Source organism: Trichosurus vulpecula, chromosome 3 (genome assembly GCF_011100635.1).
Source record: "Trichosurus vulpecula isolate mTriVul1 chromosome 3, mTriVul1.pri, whole genome shotgun sequence".
Classification (NCBI taxonomy): Eukaryota; Metazoa; Chordata; class Mammalia; order Diprotodontia; family Phalangeridae; genus Trichosurus; species Trichosurus vulpecula.
Window position 1 is genome coordinate 432,127,828 of NC_050575.1, and position 19,465 is coordinate 432,147,292.

General features: G+C 40.6%; 1 protein-coding gene across 1 annotated transcript in view; it reads right to left on the reverse strand.

Annotated features, from left to right (window-relative positions):
- Window positions 1-19,465, reverse strand: part of ALMS1 (ALMS1 centrosome and basal body associated protein) — a 136,583-nt gene that overhangs the window by 70,145 nt on the left and 46,973 nt on the right. Inside the window, exons 4-5 of the mRNA XM_036750141.1 lie at window positions 17,129-18,845; window positions 8,796-8,931 (exon numbers count right to left, since the gene is read on the reverse strand). Of these exons, the coding sequence (XP_036606036.1) occupies window positions 8,796-8,931; window positions 17,129-18,845 (1,853 nt within the window). The remainder of the gene's footprint in view (window positions 1-8,795; window positions 8,932-17,128; window positions 18,846-19,465) is intronic.

The following is a 19,465-nucleotide window of genomic DNA, read 5'->3' on the forward strand; positions in this document are numbered from 1 at the left end:
AATGCTCAGGTAAATGGCTCTAATCCCTCCCCCCCCCTCACCCAGAGAATTCCTCGGAAAAAAAAAAACACTGGAATAGAGGAGACAGAAGTGGGGCTTCAGTGGCTGAGTAGTGGGAGTTCCTGAGTCCCAGAGCGGCAGAGCCAGCAGTGGTCAACACCAGGAGCCCAGATGTACTCTTGCTCCCCCAGGGGAAGTGCCAGATACCAGCTCAAACAACAAAGAGCTGAGACCACTGCTGAAGAGCAACAGTGCTGGAGAGCAACGCTAGGGGAACAGACCTCAGTCAGCCAGACTCCTCCCCCACACCTCAGGAAACTAAAGGCTATAATTCACAAAGCCAACAACTAGACTCACAATCCCCAGAATAAGAAAGCTGGGATGGAGAACTCTAAGCCCCAAAAGCAGAATTTATTGTAAAGCCAGGAAAAAGGCTAACCAACATGAAGAACACAAAAAAACGAGGATCATTGATTCTTTTTATGGGGACAGGCATGATCAAAATACCAATTTGGAAGAGAATAGCAATGACACTATACCCACATCTGATACTTCAAAAGGTAGTGTGAACTGGTCTCAAGCCCAAAAAGCATTACTGGAAGAGCTAAAGGAGGATTTTAAAAACCAAATCAGGGAGGTAAAGAAAAAATGGAAAAAAAATCCACCAACGAAATCAAGTCCCTAAAGAATAAGATTGGCGAAATGGCTACAGAAATTCAGAATCTAAATAGAGAAAATGACACCCTGAGAGGTAAAATCAACCAATTGGTAAAGGAGTCTCAAAAGCAAAATAAAGACAGTAACTCATTAAAAATTAGAGTTGAGCAAGTGGAAGCTAATGACTCTATGAGGCATCAAGTAGTGGTAAAACAAAATGTAAAGAATGAAAAAATAGAAAAAAATGCGAAATATCTGATTGGGAAAACAACTGACCTGGAAAATAGATCCAGGAGAGACAATTTAAGAATTATTGGCCTACCGGAAATCCATGGTGAAAAAAAGAGCCGTGACAGTATCTTCGAAGAAATTATCAAAGATAACTGCCCAGAGGTCCTAGAACCAGAGGGGAAAATAGTCATTGAAAGAATTCACCGATCACCCCCTGAAAGAGATCCCAAACTGAAAACACCAAGAAATATTATAACCAAATTTCAGAATTACAAAATCAAGGAGAAAATACTGCAAGCAGCCAAAAAGAAACAATTCAAATATCGTAGAACTACAATCAGAATCATGCAGGATCTCTCAGCTTCCACATTAAAAGACAGGAGAAATTGGAATATGATATTCCAAAGGGCAAAGGAGCTGGGACTACAAGCAAGGATCAACTACCCAGCAAAATTAAGCATAATTTTTTAGGCAAGGAGATGGACATTCAACGAAATAAGGGAATTCCAGACCTTCCTGATGAAAAGGCCAGAACTCAATGGAAAATGTGATCTCCAAATACAAAACTGAAGAGAGACATAAAAAGGTACACAGCGGGAAAAACCCCCACAAACCTTATTAATCAATAAGGGCAAATTATTTGCATCTTTATATGGAATTATATTATCTTATGTATGTTTTATATGTGTGTATATGTGTGTGTATGTATATATATATATATTATATATATATATACACACACATATATATATGTCAATCTGGAGAATAGTATAGCTATTATGACAAGTGAAAGGGATACACATAGACTGGGAATGTCTGTATAAAATAACTGATATAAGGATAAAAAACATAATTAAGAGATGTAAAGGGAGGGCTATGAGAGAAGAGGTAAGGAAGTAGTAGAAAAGAGTAAATAACAACAAATGAAAAGGCACAAAAACACATTTTAGTAGAGGGAAAGAAGGGAGGGAGAAGAGCAGTATTTGATCTTTACTGTCATCTGATCTGATTCAAGAAGGGAATAACATACCCTGATAAGTAAAGAAATCTAACTTGTCCTACAAGAGGTAGGAGGGGAAAGGGGGGAAAAAGGGAGGGGGGTGGTCAGAAGGGAGGCGAGAAGTAGCAAGTGGGAAATGGTAAGACAAGGGAGGGGAATAAAGAGGGAGGGTAAACTGAGGAAGGCGGCAGTCAAAAGCAAAACTTTGTTGAGGAGTGGAAGGGGAAAGGGAGAAATAAAAGCATAAACAGGGGGAAATAGGATGGAGAAAAAGACACAGACAGAAATCATAACTGTGAATGTGAAAGGGATGAACTCTCCCATAAAATGGAAGCAGATAGCAGAATGGATTAAAAACCATAATCCTACAATATACTGTTTACAAGAAACACATTTGAAACAGGTGGATACACACAGGGTAAAGGTAAAAGGCTGGAGTAAAATATATTGCGCCTCAGCTAAAGTAAAAAAAAGCAGGTGTAGCAATCCTAATCTCAGACAAAGCAAAAGTAAAGATGGATTTAATTAAAAGAGATAAGGAAGGACACTACATCCTGCTAAAAGGCACCACAAACAAAGAAGCAATATCACTGTTTAACATTTATGCACCAAGTGGTGTGGCATACAAATTCTTAGAGGAGAGGTTAAGGGAGTTACAGGAAGAAATAGACAGCAAAACTATAATATTGGGAGACCTCAACCTTCCCCTTTCTGAACTTGATAAATCTAACCTCAAAATAAATAAGAAAGAAGTTAAGGAAGTGAACAGAATTTTAGAAAAGGCACATATGATAGACCTCTGGAGAAAACTAAATGGGGATAAAAAGGAATATATTTTCTTCTCTGCGGTACATGGCACATACTCAAAAACTGACCATGTACTAGGGCATAAAAACCTCACAATCCAGTGCAGAAAGGCAGAAGTAGTCGAAGCATACTTTTCAGATCATGATGCAATAAAAATTATTTGTAACAAAGAACAATGGAAAAATAAGCTAAAAGTTAATTGGAAACAAAATAATCTAATTGTAAAGAATGAGTGGGGCAAAGAACAAATCAGAGAAACAATTAATAACTTCATTCAAGAGAATGACAATAATGAGACAACATATGAAAACTTATGGGATGCAGCAAAAGCAGTTCTTAGGGGAAGTTTTACATCTCTAAATGCTTACATGAATAAAATAGGGAAAAAGGAGATCGATGATTTGGGCATGCAACTGAAAAAGCTAGAAAAAGAACAAACTGAAAATCCCCAATTAAATACCAAATTAGAAATACTGAAAATCAAAGGAGAGATTAATAAAATTGAAACCAAGAAAACTATTGAATTAATAAATAAAACAAAGAGCTGGTTTTATGAAAAAACCAATAAAATTTGATAAACCTTTGGTCAATTTGATTAAAAAAAAGAAAGAAGAAAATCAAATTACCAGTATCAAAAATGAAAAGGGTGAGGTCACCTCTAATGAAGAGAAAATCAAAACAATAATTAGGAATTATTTTGCCCAACTGTATGCCCATAAATTTGATAACCTTAGAGATATGGATGAATATCTACAAAAACATAAATTGCCCAGGTTAACAGAAAGGAAGTAAAATTTCTAAATAACCCCATCTCAGAAAAAGAAAAAGAAATTGAGCAAGCCATCAATGAACTCCCTAGGAAAAAATCTCCAAGGCCAGATGGTTTTACATGCGAATTCTATCAAACATTTAAAGAACAATTAATTCCTATACTTTGTAGACTATTTGGGAAAATAGGTGAAGAAGAAGGAGTCCTACCAAATTCGTTGTATGACACAAATATGGTACTAATACCCAAACCAGGTAGAGTCAAAACAGAGAAAGAAAATTATAGACCAATTTCCCTAATGAATATTGATGCAAAATTTTTAAATAAAATATTAGCAAAAATATTGCAGCAACTTGTCACCAGAATAATACACTATGACCAGGTAGGATTTATTCCAGGAATGCAAGGCTGGTTCAATATTAGGAAAACTATTAGCATAATTGACCATATCAACAACAAAACTAGCAGAAACCATATGATCATCTCAATAGATGCAGAAAAAGCCTTTGACAAAATACAACACCCATTCCTATTAAAAATACTAGAACGCATAGGAATAAATGGAGCCTTCCTTAAAATTATAAATAGCATCTACCTAAAACCATCAACAAGCATTATTTGTAATGGGGATAAGCTAGATGAGTTCCCAATAAGATCACGGGTGAAACAAGGATGTCCATTATCACCCCTACTATTCAATTTGGTTCTACAAATGTTAGCTGTAGCAATAAGAGAAGAAAAAGAAACTGAAGGAATTAGAATAGTCAAAGAAGAAGCTAAATTATCACTTTTTGCAGATGATATGATGATTTACTTAGAGAATCCTAGAGAATCAAGTAAAAAACTACTTGAAATAATAAACAACTTTAGCAAAGTTGCAGGATATAAAATAAACCCACATAAATCCTCAGCATTCCTATACATTACTAACAAAGCCCAACAACAAGAGATAGAAAGAGAAATTCCATTCAGAGTTACTGTAGACACTATAAAGTATTTGGGAGTTTATCTGCCAAGACAAACCCATGGGCCTATATGAACATAATTATGAAACACTTTTCACGCAAATAAAGTCAGATCTAAATAAATGGAAAAATATCAATTGCTCATGGTTAGGCTGAGCTAACATAATAAAAATGACAATTTTACCTAAATTAATCTATCTATTCAGTGCCATACCAACTGAACTACCAAAAAATTATTTTACAGAGCTGGACAAAATAATAACAAAATTCATCTGGAAGAACAAGAGGTCTAGAATATCTAGGGTATTAACGAAAAGACATGCTAGAGAAGGTGGCCTAGCCATACCAGATATTAAACTGTACTATAGGGCAGCAGTCATCAAAACCACCTGGTACTAACTAAGAAACAGAGTTGTGGATCAGTGGAATAGGACAGGTACACAAGATGGAGAAGTCAACGACTATAACAATCTACTCTTTGATAAACCCAAAGAGGCCAGCTTCTGGGCTAAGAATTCACTATTTCACAAAAACTGCTGGGAAAATTGGAAAATGGCAAGGCAGAAACTGGGCATAGACCAATATCTTATACCATATACCAAAATAAAGTCAAAATGGGTTCATGATTTAGGAATAAAGGCTGATAAAGGCAAGTTGGGAGAGCAACGAATAGTTTACCTATCAATTTATGGAAAAGAATTCATGACCCAGCAAGAGATAGAGAGCACTACAAAATGCAAAATGGATAATTTTGATTATATTAAATGGAAATGTTTTTGTACAAAAAAAGGCAATGCAACAAAGATTAGGAGGTAAGCAGAAAATTGGGAGAAAATCTTTACAACTAGTGTCACTGATAAAGGCCTTATTTCTAAAATATACAGGGAACTGAACCAAATATATAGGTATACAAGTCATTCCCCAATTGAGAAATGATCAAAGGATATGAACAGACAGTTTCCAGAGGAAGAAATTAAAGATACCTATAGGCATATGAAAAAATGCTCTAAATCACTACTGATTAGAGAAATGCAAATCAGAACAACTCTTAGATACCATATCTCTCCTGTCAGATTGGCTAAAATAACAAAACAGGAAGATAAATGCTGGAGAGGATGGGGGAAAACTAGAACATTGTTGCATTGCTGGTGGAGTTGTGAGATGATCCAGCCATTTTGGAGAGTAATTTGGAACTATGCCCAAAGGGCCACAGGAATGTTCATACCCTTTGACCCAGCAATACCACCTCTAGGGTTGTATTCCAAAGAAATCACACAAGCAGGAAAAGGACCCATATGTACAAAGATATTTATAGCGGCTCTTTTTGTGGTAGCCAAGAATTGGAAATCAAAGGGATGCCCATCAATTGGGGAATGGCTGAACAAGCTGTGGTATATGAAGGTAATGGAATACTATTGTGCTATAAGAAATGGGGATGATACGGACTTCGTAACAACCTGGAAGAACCTACACGACATAATGCTGAGTGAGCGGAGCAGAGCCAGAACATTATACACAACCACAGATATATGGATTCTGTGAGGACTAACCTTGACAAGACTTTGCTCTTCCCAGCAACACAACGTGCAAAGACAACTCCAAAGGACCCACGATGGAGAATGCTATCTACATCCAGAGAAAGAACTATGGAGTCTGAATGCAGATTGAGGCACACTTTATGCTCGCATTTTTCTCCCCTTTCTTTTTCTCTCTTTTGTTTTTGTTTTTGGGTTGGTTTTTTTTTTTTGGTTCTGTTTCTTCTTTGTCATGATTCATTCCATTGGTCATAATTCTTCTCCAGAACTTGACTAGTGCGTAAATTAATTCAATGCGAAGTTATACATGGAAGTTACATGGGATTCCATTCCATCTTGGGGAGGGAGGGGGGAGGGAGGAAAGAAAATCTGGAACTCAAAATTATGTATAACCGTGTGTTGTAAACTAAAAATAAAAAAAAAATTTAAAAAAAAAACAATTTTATTCAGAAACACATTCTGTCAACAATCAGGAGAAAGACCTTCAAATTTAAAGCGAAGGAACAGAAATGCCGAGGATTTAGAAGAAACCGAGAGTGACTCTCTCGGGCTCTTTAAGTCCATTATCCTATTATCTGCACAGTGACCGTTTTGCTTCTTGTTTATCTGTGGTTATTCCCTCGATTCTTTTTCTGCTCTTTTGTTACAGCCCACATTTCTAGTACTGTGGGAGATAGGAATGGTGGCAATGAATACCCTTGTTTCGCCCCTGAAAATACTGCAAAAGATTCCAGTTTATCTGTTATAAATTCTCTTGGTTTTAGATATGAAATATTGATCATTTTAAACAATGACTCATTTATTTATTCTTGTGTTTTCTAGTGTCGTGAATAGAAGCAGATATTGTATTTTGTCAGAGGCTTTTTCTGCATTTATTCATATAATCATGACTGTTATTAATATAGTAAATTGATTTTATAATTTTCCCAATATTAAACCAACCCTATATTCCTGGTATAAATCCAACTTGGTCATATGGCATCATCATGATAATATATTGTTTTAGCCTCTACGATAATACTTTATTTAAAATTTCTGCATCTGTTTATTAGGAATAGTAGTCTAAAGTTTTCTTTTCCTGTTCTGATTCTCCCTGGTTTAAGTAACAAGACCACATCTGTGTCACGAAAGAAATGTGATAGAATAGCTTCTTTTGCTACAATTTACATAACAGTGGAATTTATTGTTCTTCGAATGTTGACAGAATTCACTGGCAAATCCATCTGGGCCTGAAAGTTTCTCTTCTTTAGAAATTCATTTCTGGTTTGTACACTTTCTTTCTCTGAAAATGTTTAAATTCTCTAGAGAAAGAATGAGGATGATGGGGTGGAAGCGGTAAGGGAATCTCCTACAGAAGACAGGAAGGGATGAGATCAAGGATGCACAGAGAGGGTAGGCCTTGCAAGAAGGGCCACCTTTTCATGGGGTAAAGGAGGAAACAGCTGGTGATGGCATCTAAATGATTAAAGAAGGAAGAAATCAGACAGAGTCTGGCCAAATGGCTTTGATCTTTCAGCCAAGTATGCAATGCTATCTTCCTCTCAGAGGCAGTAAGAATAGGGCACCACGGGAGGCTGCAGGGGGGATGAGGAGGTCTGGAATAACCACTGGGGCACGTGGAAGGTATGAAAGGAGTACCTTGCTGAAGTGAGGGCCCAGACAAGAATGGTGACATAAAATCAGAGGGGACCAGTCACCATGGGGTCATGACTTTCTCTAGTGCTTTTCAGCAGCTTTTGAAGGGGATCAGAGTAATCCAAGGTCAGACTTTGGTGAGGCATGATCAGCAACAGGACAAGAAAGCAAGAGATGTATGGGCAGACGATAGAGCAGAGCTGAATTATCCCACTCTCAGGTGGGCTCCCTTCTCCCCAAGGACAAGGTGCCACCACAAGCAACACAATAAGCATCCAACGAGTCCCACGTGCACTGACATCTTTCCCTGGCAATGCTGGCTGCCACCACCACCAGTGTAGGAAGAACAATGGACTTTCCCAACCTTATTTCACTAAGGAGCAGCCAATCTGGCCTTCTTAATGATCCCCAGAAGTGACTCTCCAGCTCTCACCTCTCTGTCTTTGCCAAAGCTGCCCCATATGCCTACAATGCACTTTCTCCTTATCTCCACTTTGGGGAATCTCTAGTTTACTTCAAAGCGTGGCTCCAATGTCACCTTTAAGGAGAGGATTTCCTAATTTCCCCAGGTGTTTGTGTCATTCCCCCAAAAGCACTGTGTATCAATTTTGTCTATATCTCTATACATACATGTCATATCCCCCATGGACTAGAAGCTCTCTGAGGGCAGGGATTTTTCCGCATTGTCACCTAGGCCAGGGCCTAACACACAGTAGACACTTAATAGCTAGAGCTTGGATCACTGACTACAAGTCAATGGGCTCTTAAAACTTTAATGAGGCTTTAGGTTTCCATGTTTCTATTTTTAAAATCATGGAACGAAACACAGTCAAACCAATAGGTCATGTCTTACAGGAGTTCAATGAACAGGAGTATACAAATGAGCTGCCAAAAACGTCCGTCAGCTTCACTGCAGTCCTGCCCCTGAATGGAGACCGTCATGTACAATAATCCTTTCATTTACAAATCAAGCAACTTTTAAAAAGACTGTATGATCCAAATTATAAACTGTTACTCAAATCATAGAAAACTGCTTATGGGAGAGGAAGGGAAGAAGGAGAGGAGAAAAAGGAGGGAGGGAGAGAAAGGAAGGAGGGGAGAAGGAGGGGAAGGGAAAGGGAAGGGAGGGAGGAAGGAAAGGAATGGTTCTTATTTTCTAGTATTCCAAAAAGATTTAAGTCTCCTATTCTACTTACCATTTGAAGTGATCTTTGAGCTCTTATAAAATATCCCCAACGTATTAGGACACTGTACTGGAGGCTCTATGACTGGTAATGGAACACATGGTATTGGAGGAACAAATGAACGAGAGTCAATGAAGCGATGGTGTACCTAAAGGGGTGAGACATGAGGAAAGACATAAAATTAGGAAGTAAATTTAAAATCCATTACAATAACTTTAGAGCCCATGTTGCATCTATGACTTCAGATGGAGACAAACATCAAACCCACTTTAGACACAGGAACATGAGCAGGATAAGACCACAATGACGCTAAATACAGAATGTTTTATCACACTCAATTCACCAGGACTATGTTAGCATTTCTATCACAACAACTGAACGTCTGCGCTCCTCTAATTTTCAACATACGTTTTCAATGTATTTTAAATTTGCCACATTCAATTCAACAAATGAAGCAGCAAGCTCCCTGACAGAGAGACAAAAGGTGGTATACGCCAACGGAGTCTGACAACGGCCACCCCTTTAAGCACCACTTCCCCCATGGTCTCACTGGAAACAGCCCCAGTTTCTGACTCTAAGGGCGCAGACCATCGACTTCACCCACCACCCAGGTAAGTCAACACCTGTGCAGGTGCAACCTGACAATTGGTCTTGCTCATGCTGAAGCCCCAACATCCTTAGCAGCCACAGCTACTAAAGACCCAGAAGAGAAAATTCTCACTGCCAAACAAAGTCCTTGGCCCTGTCAAATGGTCAATAAGAGAAAGGAACAAGGTCTCACCACAGAAATAACATTATAGAAGATTCTTCTCTTCTTTCTAGCTGACTTCTCACTAAAACCTCCTACCTCAGAATAGGAGAGAGCAAGGCCAGTCTGGCCTTCCTCAGCCTACACTCGTAGCACACAACTTTGCATCTAGGAAAGGCTTAATAAATCCTCATTTGTTCAGAGAAATGCTCCACTCTGACTCTTCAGCTTCCTCCCCCTAGAGCCCTCTCCATGTTGAGGCTCAATCCTGACTGGGGGTCCCTGAACTCAACTTCATGAAGCATCCAGGCCCAGCTCTCAGCATGTCCGGTACCACTCCTCCCTCTCCCCACTTCTCTGCTTCCTTGCCAGAAGCCTTACTCCTCTCCACACTGCCAGCTCCTCTTCTTTATCATTAAAATATAAGCTACCTGAGGCAGGCACTGGTTTTTTTAGTTTTATTTGAATCCCCAGTACTTAGTCCAAGGCCTGGCACATAGTAAGTGTTTAATAAATGTTTCATCTATATCTACACCTTCCTTATGGGTTATCATATTCAGTATATAATAGGAAATGATAGAATTGGCCACAAAAGCCTCAAATTATTCAACAAAGTTCCTCCAGAAAAATGCTTCACAACTTAGGGTTTCTGGTTTATAGCACAGCCTTATAAATAATCCTTCCCAAATACTTAAGACAACAAAATGAATCTCCCACTATACCTGGCCCTTCCCAGTCAGTCCTATATATAACCTCAAAAACACCAAAACAACATCTTTCCTCCTGTGAGGTATGTGAGAGGCGAAACTACTTCTAAGGTCAATGAAGTCCAAGATACACTCTTGGGTCAAACCAAAGCATTACTTGGGGTTTTCTAACAAGAAATCTGATTTGACATTACACCCAAGAACGACTTTCTAGCTTTACTTCTCTTACAGTGAAGCACAAGGTCATCCTGTGAGGTCTCATCACGGTGGCATGGAGATGTTGGGTTCTCCAAGGCATCAGCAGCACAGCAAAAGGTCGGCAGTTTCTAGCAGGCTAAGAAGAAGGTGCTAAATGTGGTCTCGGGAACAAAACTGGGCCTATTCTCCAGGCACCACCCTAATCAGGTACAAAGAGGCTCCTCAATAATAAACTGCCATCTGTGTGACCAATCCTTGACTTTGGCAGCCCATGAAACAAAGACAGACAAAATAGATCTCCGTACCCAGGGGGAATGACAAAGGTAAAGCAGACAGAGAGTGCTAAGAATCACAACGATCTTGATACTCAATAAACTTTAACTGAGCTGTTAGTACTTGTCCGATGACCAATAACAGGACAGCCTACCACTAGAGGAACTGAATCACCTCAATTTGATTTCTCACCATACATGGCACCAAAAAAAGGGAAGCAGTGAAATGATACCCGCAGAAAGAGGGAAAAAAAGGAATTCGTGGAGGCGGTTTCATCACCCATACAGAGGCAGCAAGAAAACCCATGTCGTGGGACCTTTGGTCAGCTCACACTGAAAGAGTCCTTTGTCAGTCATCTCACACTCCTTAAGCACTTACTGTAGACCAGGCACCACTTCCAGGGCTGGCCTGGGAGACCCAAGGTCGGCACCAGAAGCATCTGGGCAGCTCTGAACCCAACCCTGACCCTAAAGACCAAAATCAGAAAGGAAAGCTGGAAGAATGAGTAAATAAAGAAGTCACCCAACCTGCATCTACTCCTCACCTTGGATCACCTCCCCAACCATACATGCAAGTCCCTTTATCAGTCTACCCCAGGGCTGGTGGCTCAGAGCAGTGGTTCCTGTTCTCTGCTCCAGGATGGGCCCTGGTATACTGCTGTGTATGGGCAAGAAAGCTCCATACTGATGTTTTTCAGAAAACCCAGGCCTGAATATCTGCAATCCCTCTGTCTATATCCTCTATATGTTAACCTGGGCTGCAAAAATAACACAATGTGATTTTTTTTTCTTGAATTTCCTAATCGGTACTTTTGCATTTTCTATTTTTTTTTAATAAAATTCTACCTTATTTTCAAAGTGCAGCTTTCTTGCCCTCTAACCTCCTACACCATCCCCACATTAAGAAGGTAAAAAAAAATAAAACTACCTTTACAAATATGTATAGTCAAGCACAACAAAATTTCTCAGTGACTCTGTCTACAAAACATACGTCTCAATATGCACCCTGAGTCTATCACCCCGCTGTCAGGAAGTGGGCAGCACGTTTGATCACGAGTCCTCAGGAACTGTGGTTGGTCATTATGTTGATGAGAGTTCTCAAGTTTTCCCATTTTTTAAAAAAATATATTTTGTTTCAATCAGCCAAGAAACCCCTTTCTCATTCTCCCACTCCAACTTTACCGTACCATCAAGAACACAAGAAATATGAAATCCACAAAGCTGGAAAAAGCAAATAAAGTCAATCAAAACAAATTTCAGATATCTCAAATTGAATAATCAGGAGACATCTTAAACTCACCAAGTCCAAAACAGAACACATCATCTTTCTCTCTAAAAAGAGGAGTGCCCAAGGTCAGACAGCTAGTAAGTGGCCAAGGCTGGATTGGAACTCAGGTCTTCTAGATTCAACAGGGCACCACCATCCTTATCAGTCCCTAGGGATTGAAATCTAGGAGTCATCCTGAACTCTATCTCATTCCCCATTTCCAATGTCCTGTCAAGGCCTGTCAATTTTACCTTTGTACTATCTCCTGCATGTGCTCCTTTCTGTCCTCTGACACCAGCCCCCGCCTGGTGCAGGCCCTCATCACCTCATACCTGGACTATGGTGATCGCTGCTAGTGGCACTAGCTGCCTCCAGTCTCTCCCAACTCCAGTCCATCCATTCATCCATTAAAGTAATATTCCTTAAGTGCAAATCTGACTGTGTCACCCCAGCCCCCCATTGAATAATCTCCAGTGGCTCCCTATCAGCCCTCAGATCAAAAATCAAACCTCTTGTTTTGGCAAGCAACGTCTTTCATAACCTAAGTCTCCTCCTACCTTTATAATCTTAAAATTTACACACACACACACACACACACACACACACACACACACACACAACCCCCTCCTCCCCACCCCCATCTTCAGCCTGGTGACACTGGCCTCCTTTCTGTTTCTCCCCCTCTCAGGCCCAGGCATCCTCTCTGGCTGGCCAGCTCCCAGGGCCTCAAATGCTCGCCCTCCTCTTCTCTGCTTCCTGGCTCACGTCCTAGTTACAATCTTCTCCAGGAAGATTCCTGTCTCCCCTTAGTGCCAATGCCTTCCCTCTATTCATTATTTCCAACTGATCTCATATACAGTTTACACAGAGTTGTTTGCATGCTGTCTCTCCCATTAGACTACAAGGTCCCTGAGGGCAGGGACTGTTTTCTGTCTTTGTATCTGGTGCCAGGCATATAGTAGGTACTTAATAAATATTACTGGGACAGCTAGGTGGCGCAGCGAGTAGAACACAGGCCCTGGAGTCAGGAGGACCCGAGTTCAAATCCAACCTCAGACATCTGACCTACTTGTTGGCTGTGTGACCTTGGGCAAGTCACTTAACCCCAACTGCCCTGCCCTCCCCCTCCAAAAAATTCAATTAATTAATTAATTAGTAAATAAATAAATATTTGTTCCTGGAACAAGAAATATTAAAACAAAGTCAAAAGACAAAAAAAAAATAATGAAAATGTAAGGCATCCCATATATAAAACCTGGAAAACAGATCAAGGAGAGATGATTTAACAATCACTCAAATACCTGAAAAAGGAGCCTAGGTATCTTTTTTTGTTTTTTTTTAGATTTTGTCCATTTCATTCAGGCTAGAAATGCAGCAGCCACTCACAGGCCTGATCCCAACACTGATCCCAATCCTCAGTCTGCTCTGCTTTTCCAGCCTGGACTGGTTTGCTTCTCCCTAGTTAGCCAGGAGCTCCTCTACTCCAGGGAGCTCACCACATTGGCACCAGACTTAGTGTGGACATCTGGCCAAGCTCTAGCTCAACTGCAGCTTAGAATCCCAAATTCAAGGGATTCACCAGCCTCCAGCTTCCCAGTAGCTAAGACTCCAGGCATGTGTCACCACACCAGGATTGTATTTTAAGAAATCATAAAATAAAACTGCCCAAATCCCTTAAAATCAAAGGGCGATATGAAAATAAAATCTACCAGTCAGCTTCTGAAAGAAACCCCAAAATAAAAACTCTCAGGAACATTACAGATCAAAACACTGCGAACAGCCGAAAAGAATCATCCAACATTTTGTGGCCCTCACTCTGAGGAGCTCCACAAGGCAAAGATCCTAAGCTTAGATTCAAAAGCATTGTACCCAGTAAAATGGAGCATGATTCTACAAGACCCTTAATGATAGGAGGCAAAAGAAGCCAGGAGGCAAAGGTGAGGAAGGGGAGAGGGAGAGGAGAGGAAAGGGAGGAGGGAGAGAGAGGGAACGCCCCAGGAATGGGGGAGAGGCAGAGTCAGGAGACAGAGCATCTTGATCAAGAGGAAACAGAGGGAGTAAGGCATATGAAGACTGATCGCTGGTCAGAATGGGCCTAGGCACTCTGCTCTCTCCTGGGGAAGTGGCCTATGAAATGCTTTGTTAAAGAGGAAAGCCCACTCTAACTGTATCATCCCCCAAGCTACCATCTAGTCACCCTGTCAAAAAAGGGAATTAAGTGAATCTACCATGATGCCATTCTGGTTATTTGTGATTACTGCTTCCTCGCTAGAAGTGCAGTAATCAACACTTTCTAAAATCTTGCTGGCAATCCCAGCAGAATTTGCTCAACTAAAGCTTGCACACTCACTACATTCTCCTACCTGTTTCTGTTTTGAAAATCAGGAACTGTCCTCTGATTTTGTGGGGCCTCATACTCTGTAAGATCTTTCAAAATATTTAAGAATTCTTTAAGAATTATAAAGAATTTTTTAAAAAGAATTTAAAGAAAAATAAGTTGAAATTTCTGTGTAATGCAATTAAGAGGAATGGGAATAGAAAAGACATTTGTTAAGCACCTATTACGTGCCAGCACTGGGGTGAGAAGCACTTTACAAATATTCTATCATTTGGTCCCACAACAACCCTGAGAGGTAGGCGCTATCACTATCTTCATTTTACGGTTGAGGAAACTGCGGCAAACAGAGGTTAAATGATTGCCCGGGGTCATACAAAATCTAGTAAGTATCTGAGGCTGGATTTGAACTCAGGTCTTCTAGACTCAAGACCCGGCACTCTATTCACTGTACCCCCTCCTAGCTGTCTCAAAACAAGCCAGAAATGTCTAAAAATTATTTGTAGCCCATAAGAAAAATAGGAAAAAAAACTAGCAACCTAGACAAATTTTCTCTCTTCCTTTTGCTGGAGTGAAGAAAAAAGCACCACACTTCCCTTCATTCCACCTTCCCTTCTAGAAGGGAACTCTAGAATGTAATCAAGGCAGGAAGTTCCCTAGATGGAATTCAATCATTTCACTTAACACCCAGATGTTGAAAAGCTGCTGCGTACAAGGTACTGAGCTACGGAGGAGGGACAGATAACAACAAGTACCCTTCTCAAGAGGCTTGTCTTCTATTCCAATAAAAAGAAAGGCACGAGGAAACACTTTTAATTTACCTCCATACTCCAATGACCTGTCACCTCACTGCTACAAAGTCTCTAGTGTGGATCATAACCCCTTGAATACCAATCAATGCTACCAGGGAGTCAGAGCCTGGAGGATCCCCTGAGCTCAGGAGTTTCAAGGTCTGAAGTCCAGCATTAATACGGTGACCCCTGGGAGTGGATGGGTATCTAAGGAGGAGAGAACCGTACTGAAATAAAGCCCATGAGCACCCTCAGCCCTTTCAGACTGGGCACCAACAGGGAGACCCAGAGACAAGAACCGTGGTGGCCAAAAACTCACTGCCCTGAAGCCAATCTAGGGATGAGCCTCTCCAAACCTGGCTGAGCTGGTTCTCAGACAACTGACATATGCCCTGAGCCCTTCCATCGTGACAGGAAATTGTTGTATTATTTTTTACTAATCTATATCTTCAAGGTATGTACACATATTGAGAGAGAGGGAGGGAGAGAGAGCACAAGAGGAGAGAGCGGGGGAGAGAGAGAGGACAGAGCGAGAGGGGAGAGCAAGAGGAGGGGGGTGGAGAGAGAGAGAGAGGAGAGTGAGAGGAGAGAGCGAGAGAGAGAAGAGAGAGGAGAAAGAGAAGAGAGAGAGAAGAGAGAGAGAGGAGAGTGCCCAGAAAACCTCATCAACTATCAGGTGATACACTTTTCCCAGCCATAACAATTCATCTACAAGGAGAGCAGAAAGGTAGGTTAGCTATCACTGAAGGTATCTGCAACAATAAATGACAAATCTAAGCTGAAACACTGACATGAAGTTCAGGCACATTAGCACACTCCTGGTGGAACTGTGAATTGGTTCCACCTTTTCAAAGAGAAAAATAACATTACGTGCTGAGTTTTAATAAAGTTTAAACAAATATGTCAGGCCAAAATCCTACTGCTTGGATTACTTCCTAAGCCAGTCATTAACAGGAAAAAGAAAAGACCTCTATGTACCCCAAAAAAAGTTCCCAGAAACACTATCTCTACTACCAAAACTCCAGAAATAATAATAAGTCATGACTAAGTTACAGTATATAAATTCTATTGAACCTGTTTCTCTGTAATAACCAATATGAAGAATTCAAAGAAATGTGGGAAGACTTAAATGAATTAATTGAAAGCAAGAAAACAAATAAAGGTGACAACTAGGTAATTAAATGTAAGCACAACAGCAATAAGACCACATTAGGAAAGCAGAAGAGAAGTGGAAGACAGCTCAGGGCCCCAAACACCCCCCACGTTCGTCTTTTCTTCTAGGAGGAAACAAGCGTTTGTCAAGCGCTTTGTGTGCCAGGCTTAATAATCAGGAAACAGTATGTTCAATCATTTAGGTTTTCTTTGGTTCTCATCTCTATTTCTAAATGCTTCTATTTGTCTGTGGAACTTAAAATGTATTTGTGTTAAATGGCCAGGATCCAACTCCAACACCGAGTGATATTCTGCATGGAAGACAATGAATGGTGCAGCTCAGTACAACACCTGAGAACGGACAGGCCTATGCGGAGGACATTAACGCACAGACACAAGTCTTCTCCTTTGGACCAAATCACCATTTCAGGAGAAATTCCCAGGGGCAAGCAAACCCCCACCCTGATTTGGTTCATCAGCGGGTTGTCAAGAGCCCTGTCGCTGGTAGTATTATTAATGTTCATGGTAAACTGAAGATCACAGCTCCCATTTTAAAATTTTACAATTAGGGCCAATCAGCATCTATGAACCTCCGTTTCTCCCATACTCAAAGATAAGCTGGACTAAGCAAACTCTTTTGTTCCTCTCAGCTTCAAATTATTCTAAGTTAGACCATGATGAAAACTCAGGTGCCCACAGAAGCAGCTACATTTATACTTCCAACATTAACCTCTGGCTTTCTTTTCCAGCCTCTCATCCAGTTCCCCATTATTTTCTGTTCAATTACTCCCTCACTCCCATAGAGCATAATCCTTTTTACTTAAATCTACCAAACTGGATCAAAGTCAAGAGGCTTCTCTTCATGGTTTATTTACCTTTCTCTCCGGTGATGTTTGTGAAGTGCGATCCTGGTATACCTTGACCTCTGCATCGGCGAGCAATAGTTCTGCAGGGACTGGTTTGCTGTCAGTGGTGGATGTGCTCTTGTGGGACTTTGCCTGGGAAAAAGTCAAAGGAGGAATGCTGCGCTCTGAGGCACCATCTCTGACCTGGTCAGTCAAACCAGAAGGGAATGTTGAGCCCCCAGATGGTTCAATGTCATTCTGGGAAGGCTCCCGTGTCTCTGGTAGGTCCTTCATGTTATACTTCTCGTCTCTTAGCATTTCAGCAACTCTTCCGCTGGATATAATGCCACTTCCATAGAGTTGTGAACTTTTAATATTGGTGTCATCCTTCATAACTGCATTTGTCCCAAGTGTAGTGTCCTTAAATGATGCCAGAGGCTGAGAAGCTTCACCTGGAATCGGAAAACTACGTGAAATATCATAACGCATAATATTTACTAAAGTAGGAGAATAAGTCTGAGTTAATGGTGAAACATAAGGCAGATCTCCAGAAGTACCCATGGTATCCAAACAAGGAAGAGGCTTCTCAGTAGACTCACTGCTTACATCCTGGTTACCTGAAGGTGACTGTGGTTTCCAAACAGCAAGGTTTCTTGGATTGGGGTTGGCTAATTCTTCATTTGAGGAAACAAAAGAAAACTGAAGTTTTGAAGTGGCAGGAGCTGACCTCAGAGATGGTACTGGAGTGAAATTTTGGACTGGAAATACCGAAGGAGATGGTTGAGTTGGTTGTCCTGGTGATGATTTTTCAGTTTGAGAACTCAAGGGAGAAATGGTTTGTTTCTGATCTGATCTAACACCTAATAAATCCTGAACAGCAGCAGAGCTGTTTTTACTTGCTGTTGGCTCTATAGAAGCCACAACCTCATGGAATGCCATAGTTTTATTAGCATCAAAACCTTTGTCTGGGCCTGGCTTTGACATGTCATCCAACTTAAATCTATCAGAATGCTGGAAGCCAGAATGAAAAGCAATACCAGAAGATCCTGCTCTAGTGCTGTCACTGTGTACTGACAGTTTTACAGAATTCGCATTAGGACCTACAGAATTCTGCACAGACTGGCATTGTGAAGATGTAGGGAACAAGGAATGAGACATAAACTTAGAAGAGATCTCTCCTTTAAAATGTAGAGAGCATATATCCCCCAATCTTGCAACTTTGCTTTCATCTGATTTCAAAAAATCAAGTTTGAAACTCTCACAAATAGAGCGATCTGAAGGTGAAGAAAAACCTAATCTGTTTTTTTCTAAGCAAGGAAGAAGGGAAGAATGTGAAAGTCTGCAGTCCAAAGGAGAAACACCATCATCTTTGAGCACGCTCTGGTCCTGCCTGGATGGAAATGTTTCCAGCTTCTGGGTAGTTTCCCATGTCCTCAGTGACATGTGAGAATCAAGGGTTTCAACGCCATCTTTTCCATATGATCTGGAAAGCTCATCACCCGTATCAGGTGAAGAAGTAGACTTTTTGTTGGTGTAAATGTACGCTTGTTGACGAGGGAAACGTGGACACGCAACACCGGTCTCATAAGAGGCGATGGTGCTGATCTCGACTGTCTTATGAGTACTCAGGCTGGGATGGTTGTCACAGAAGTCAGAGGGCCCTTCAGAGGAGGATGGAAACAAGGCTTCATTGACTTGTGAATGTCTGGAACGCGATTCTGAAACTTCAGATAGATCAGGAATCCCCCTGGTAAGACATTATGAAAATAAAAAGGGTGAGCAATAAAACATTTTCTTTTCAAATATGAACACAGACACTATCTATCTCATAGGGTCAGAGATAAAAAGAGGCAGAAAGGAAAGGACCTCAGGGACCAGCTAGTCCAGTCCCTTCCTGCCCAGGCAGGTCAAAGGCCTCACCCAAATTCCCTCCAGCCATAAGCTATCAAGCCAGGATTAAAAAGTGGGGTCACTGACTAGATCCAGTCCTCTTCTCCACTCCACTCTAAGCCATCTCCAAAGTGAGAGTCATACAGATAATAAATAGGACTATGTTGTAAATAGGCTCAAAGGGACACAATGCCTTCCATCGTTTCAAGCAAGTTTAAAATACTGATTGATTAAATGGGACCCATCATTTATAAACAGTGACTGCTATTCTACCAACTATCTTTTTTCCCCCTAAAACAAGGGAGTCAGGATGCTTATTTTAATTTTTCTAAACTCTGATTCTCTATATTAAAGAGAAACTCAAAATGATAGTACCTAAAATTTCTACCACTATAATAGTTAATATTAACTCAATTCAATATTCATTCATTCAACAAGCACCTGTATTCACGTTTTCACAAAACAGAGAATCTCAGA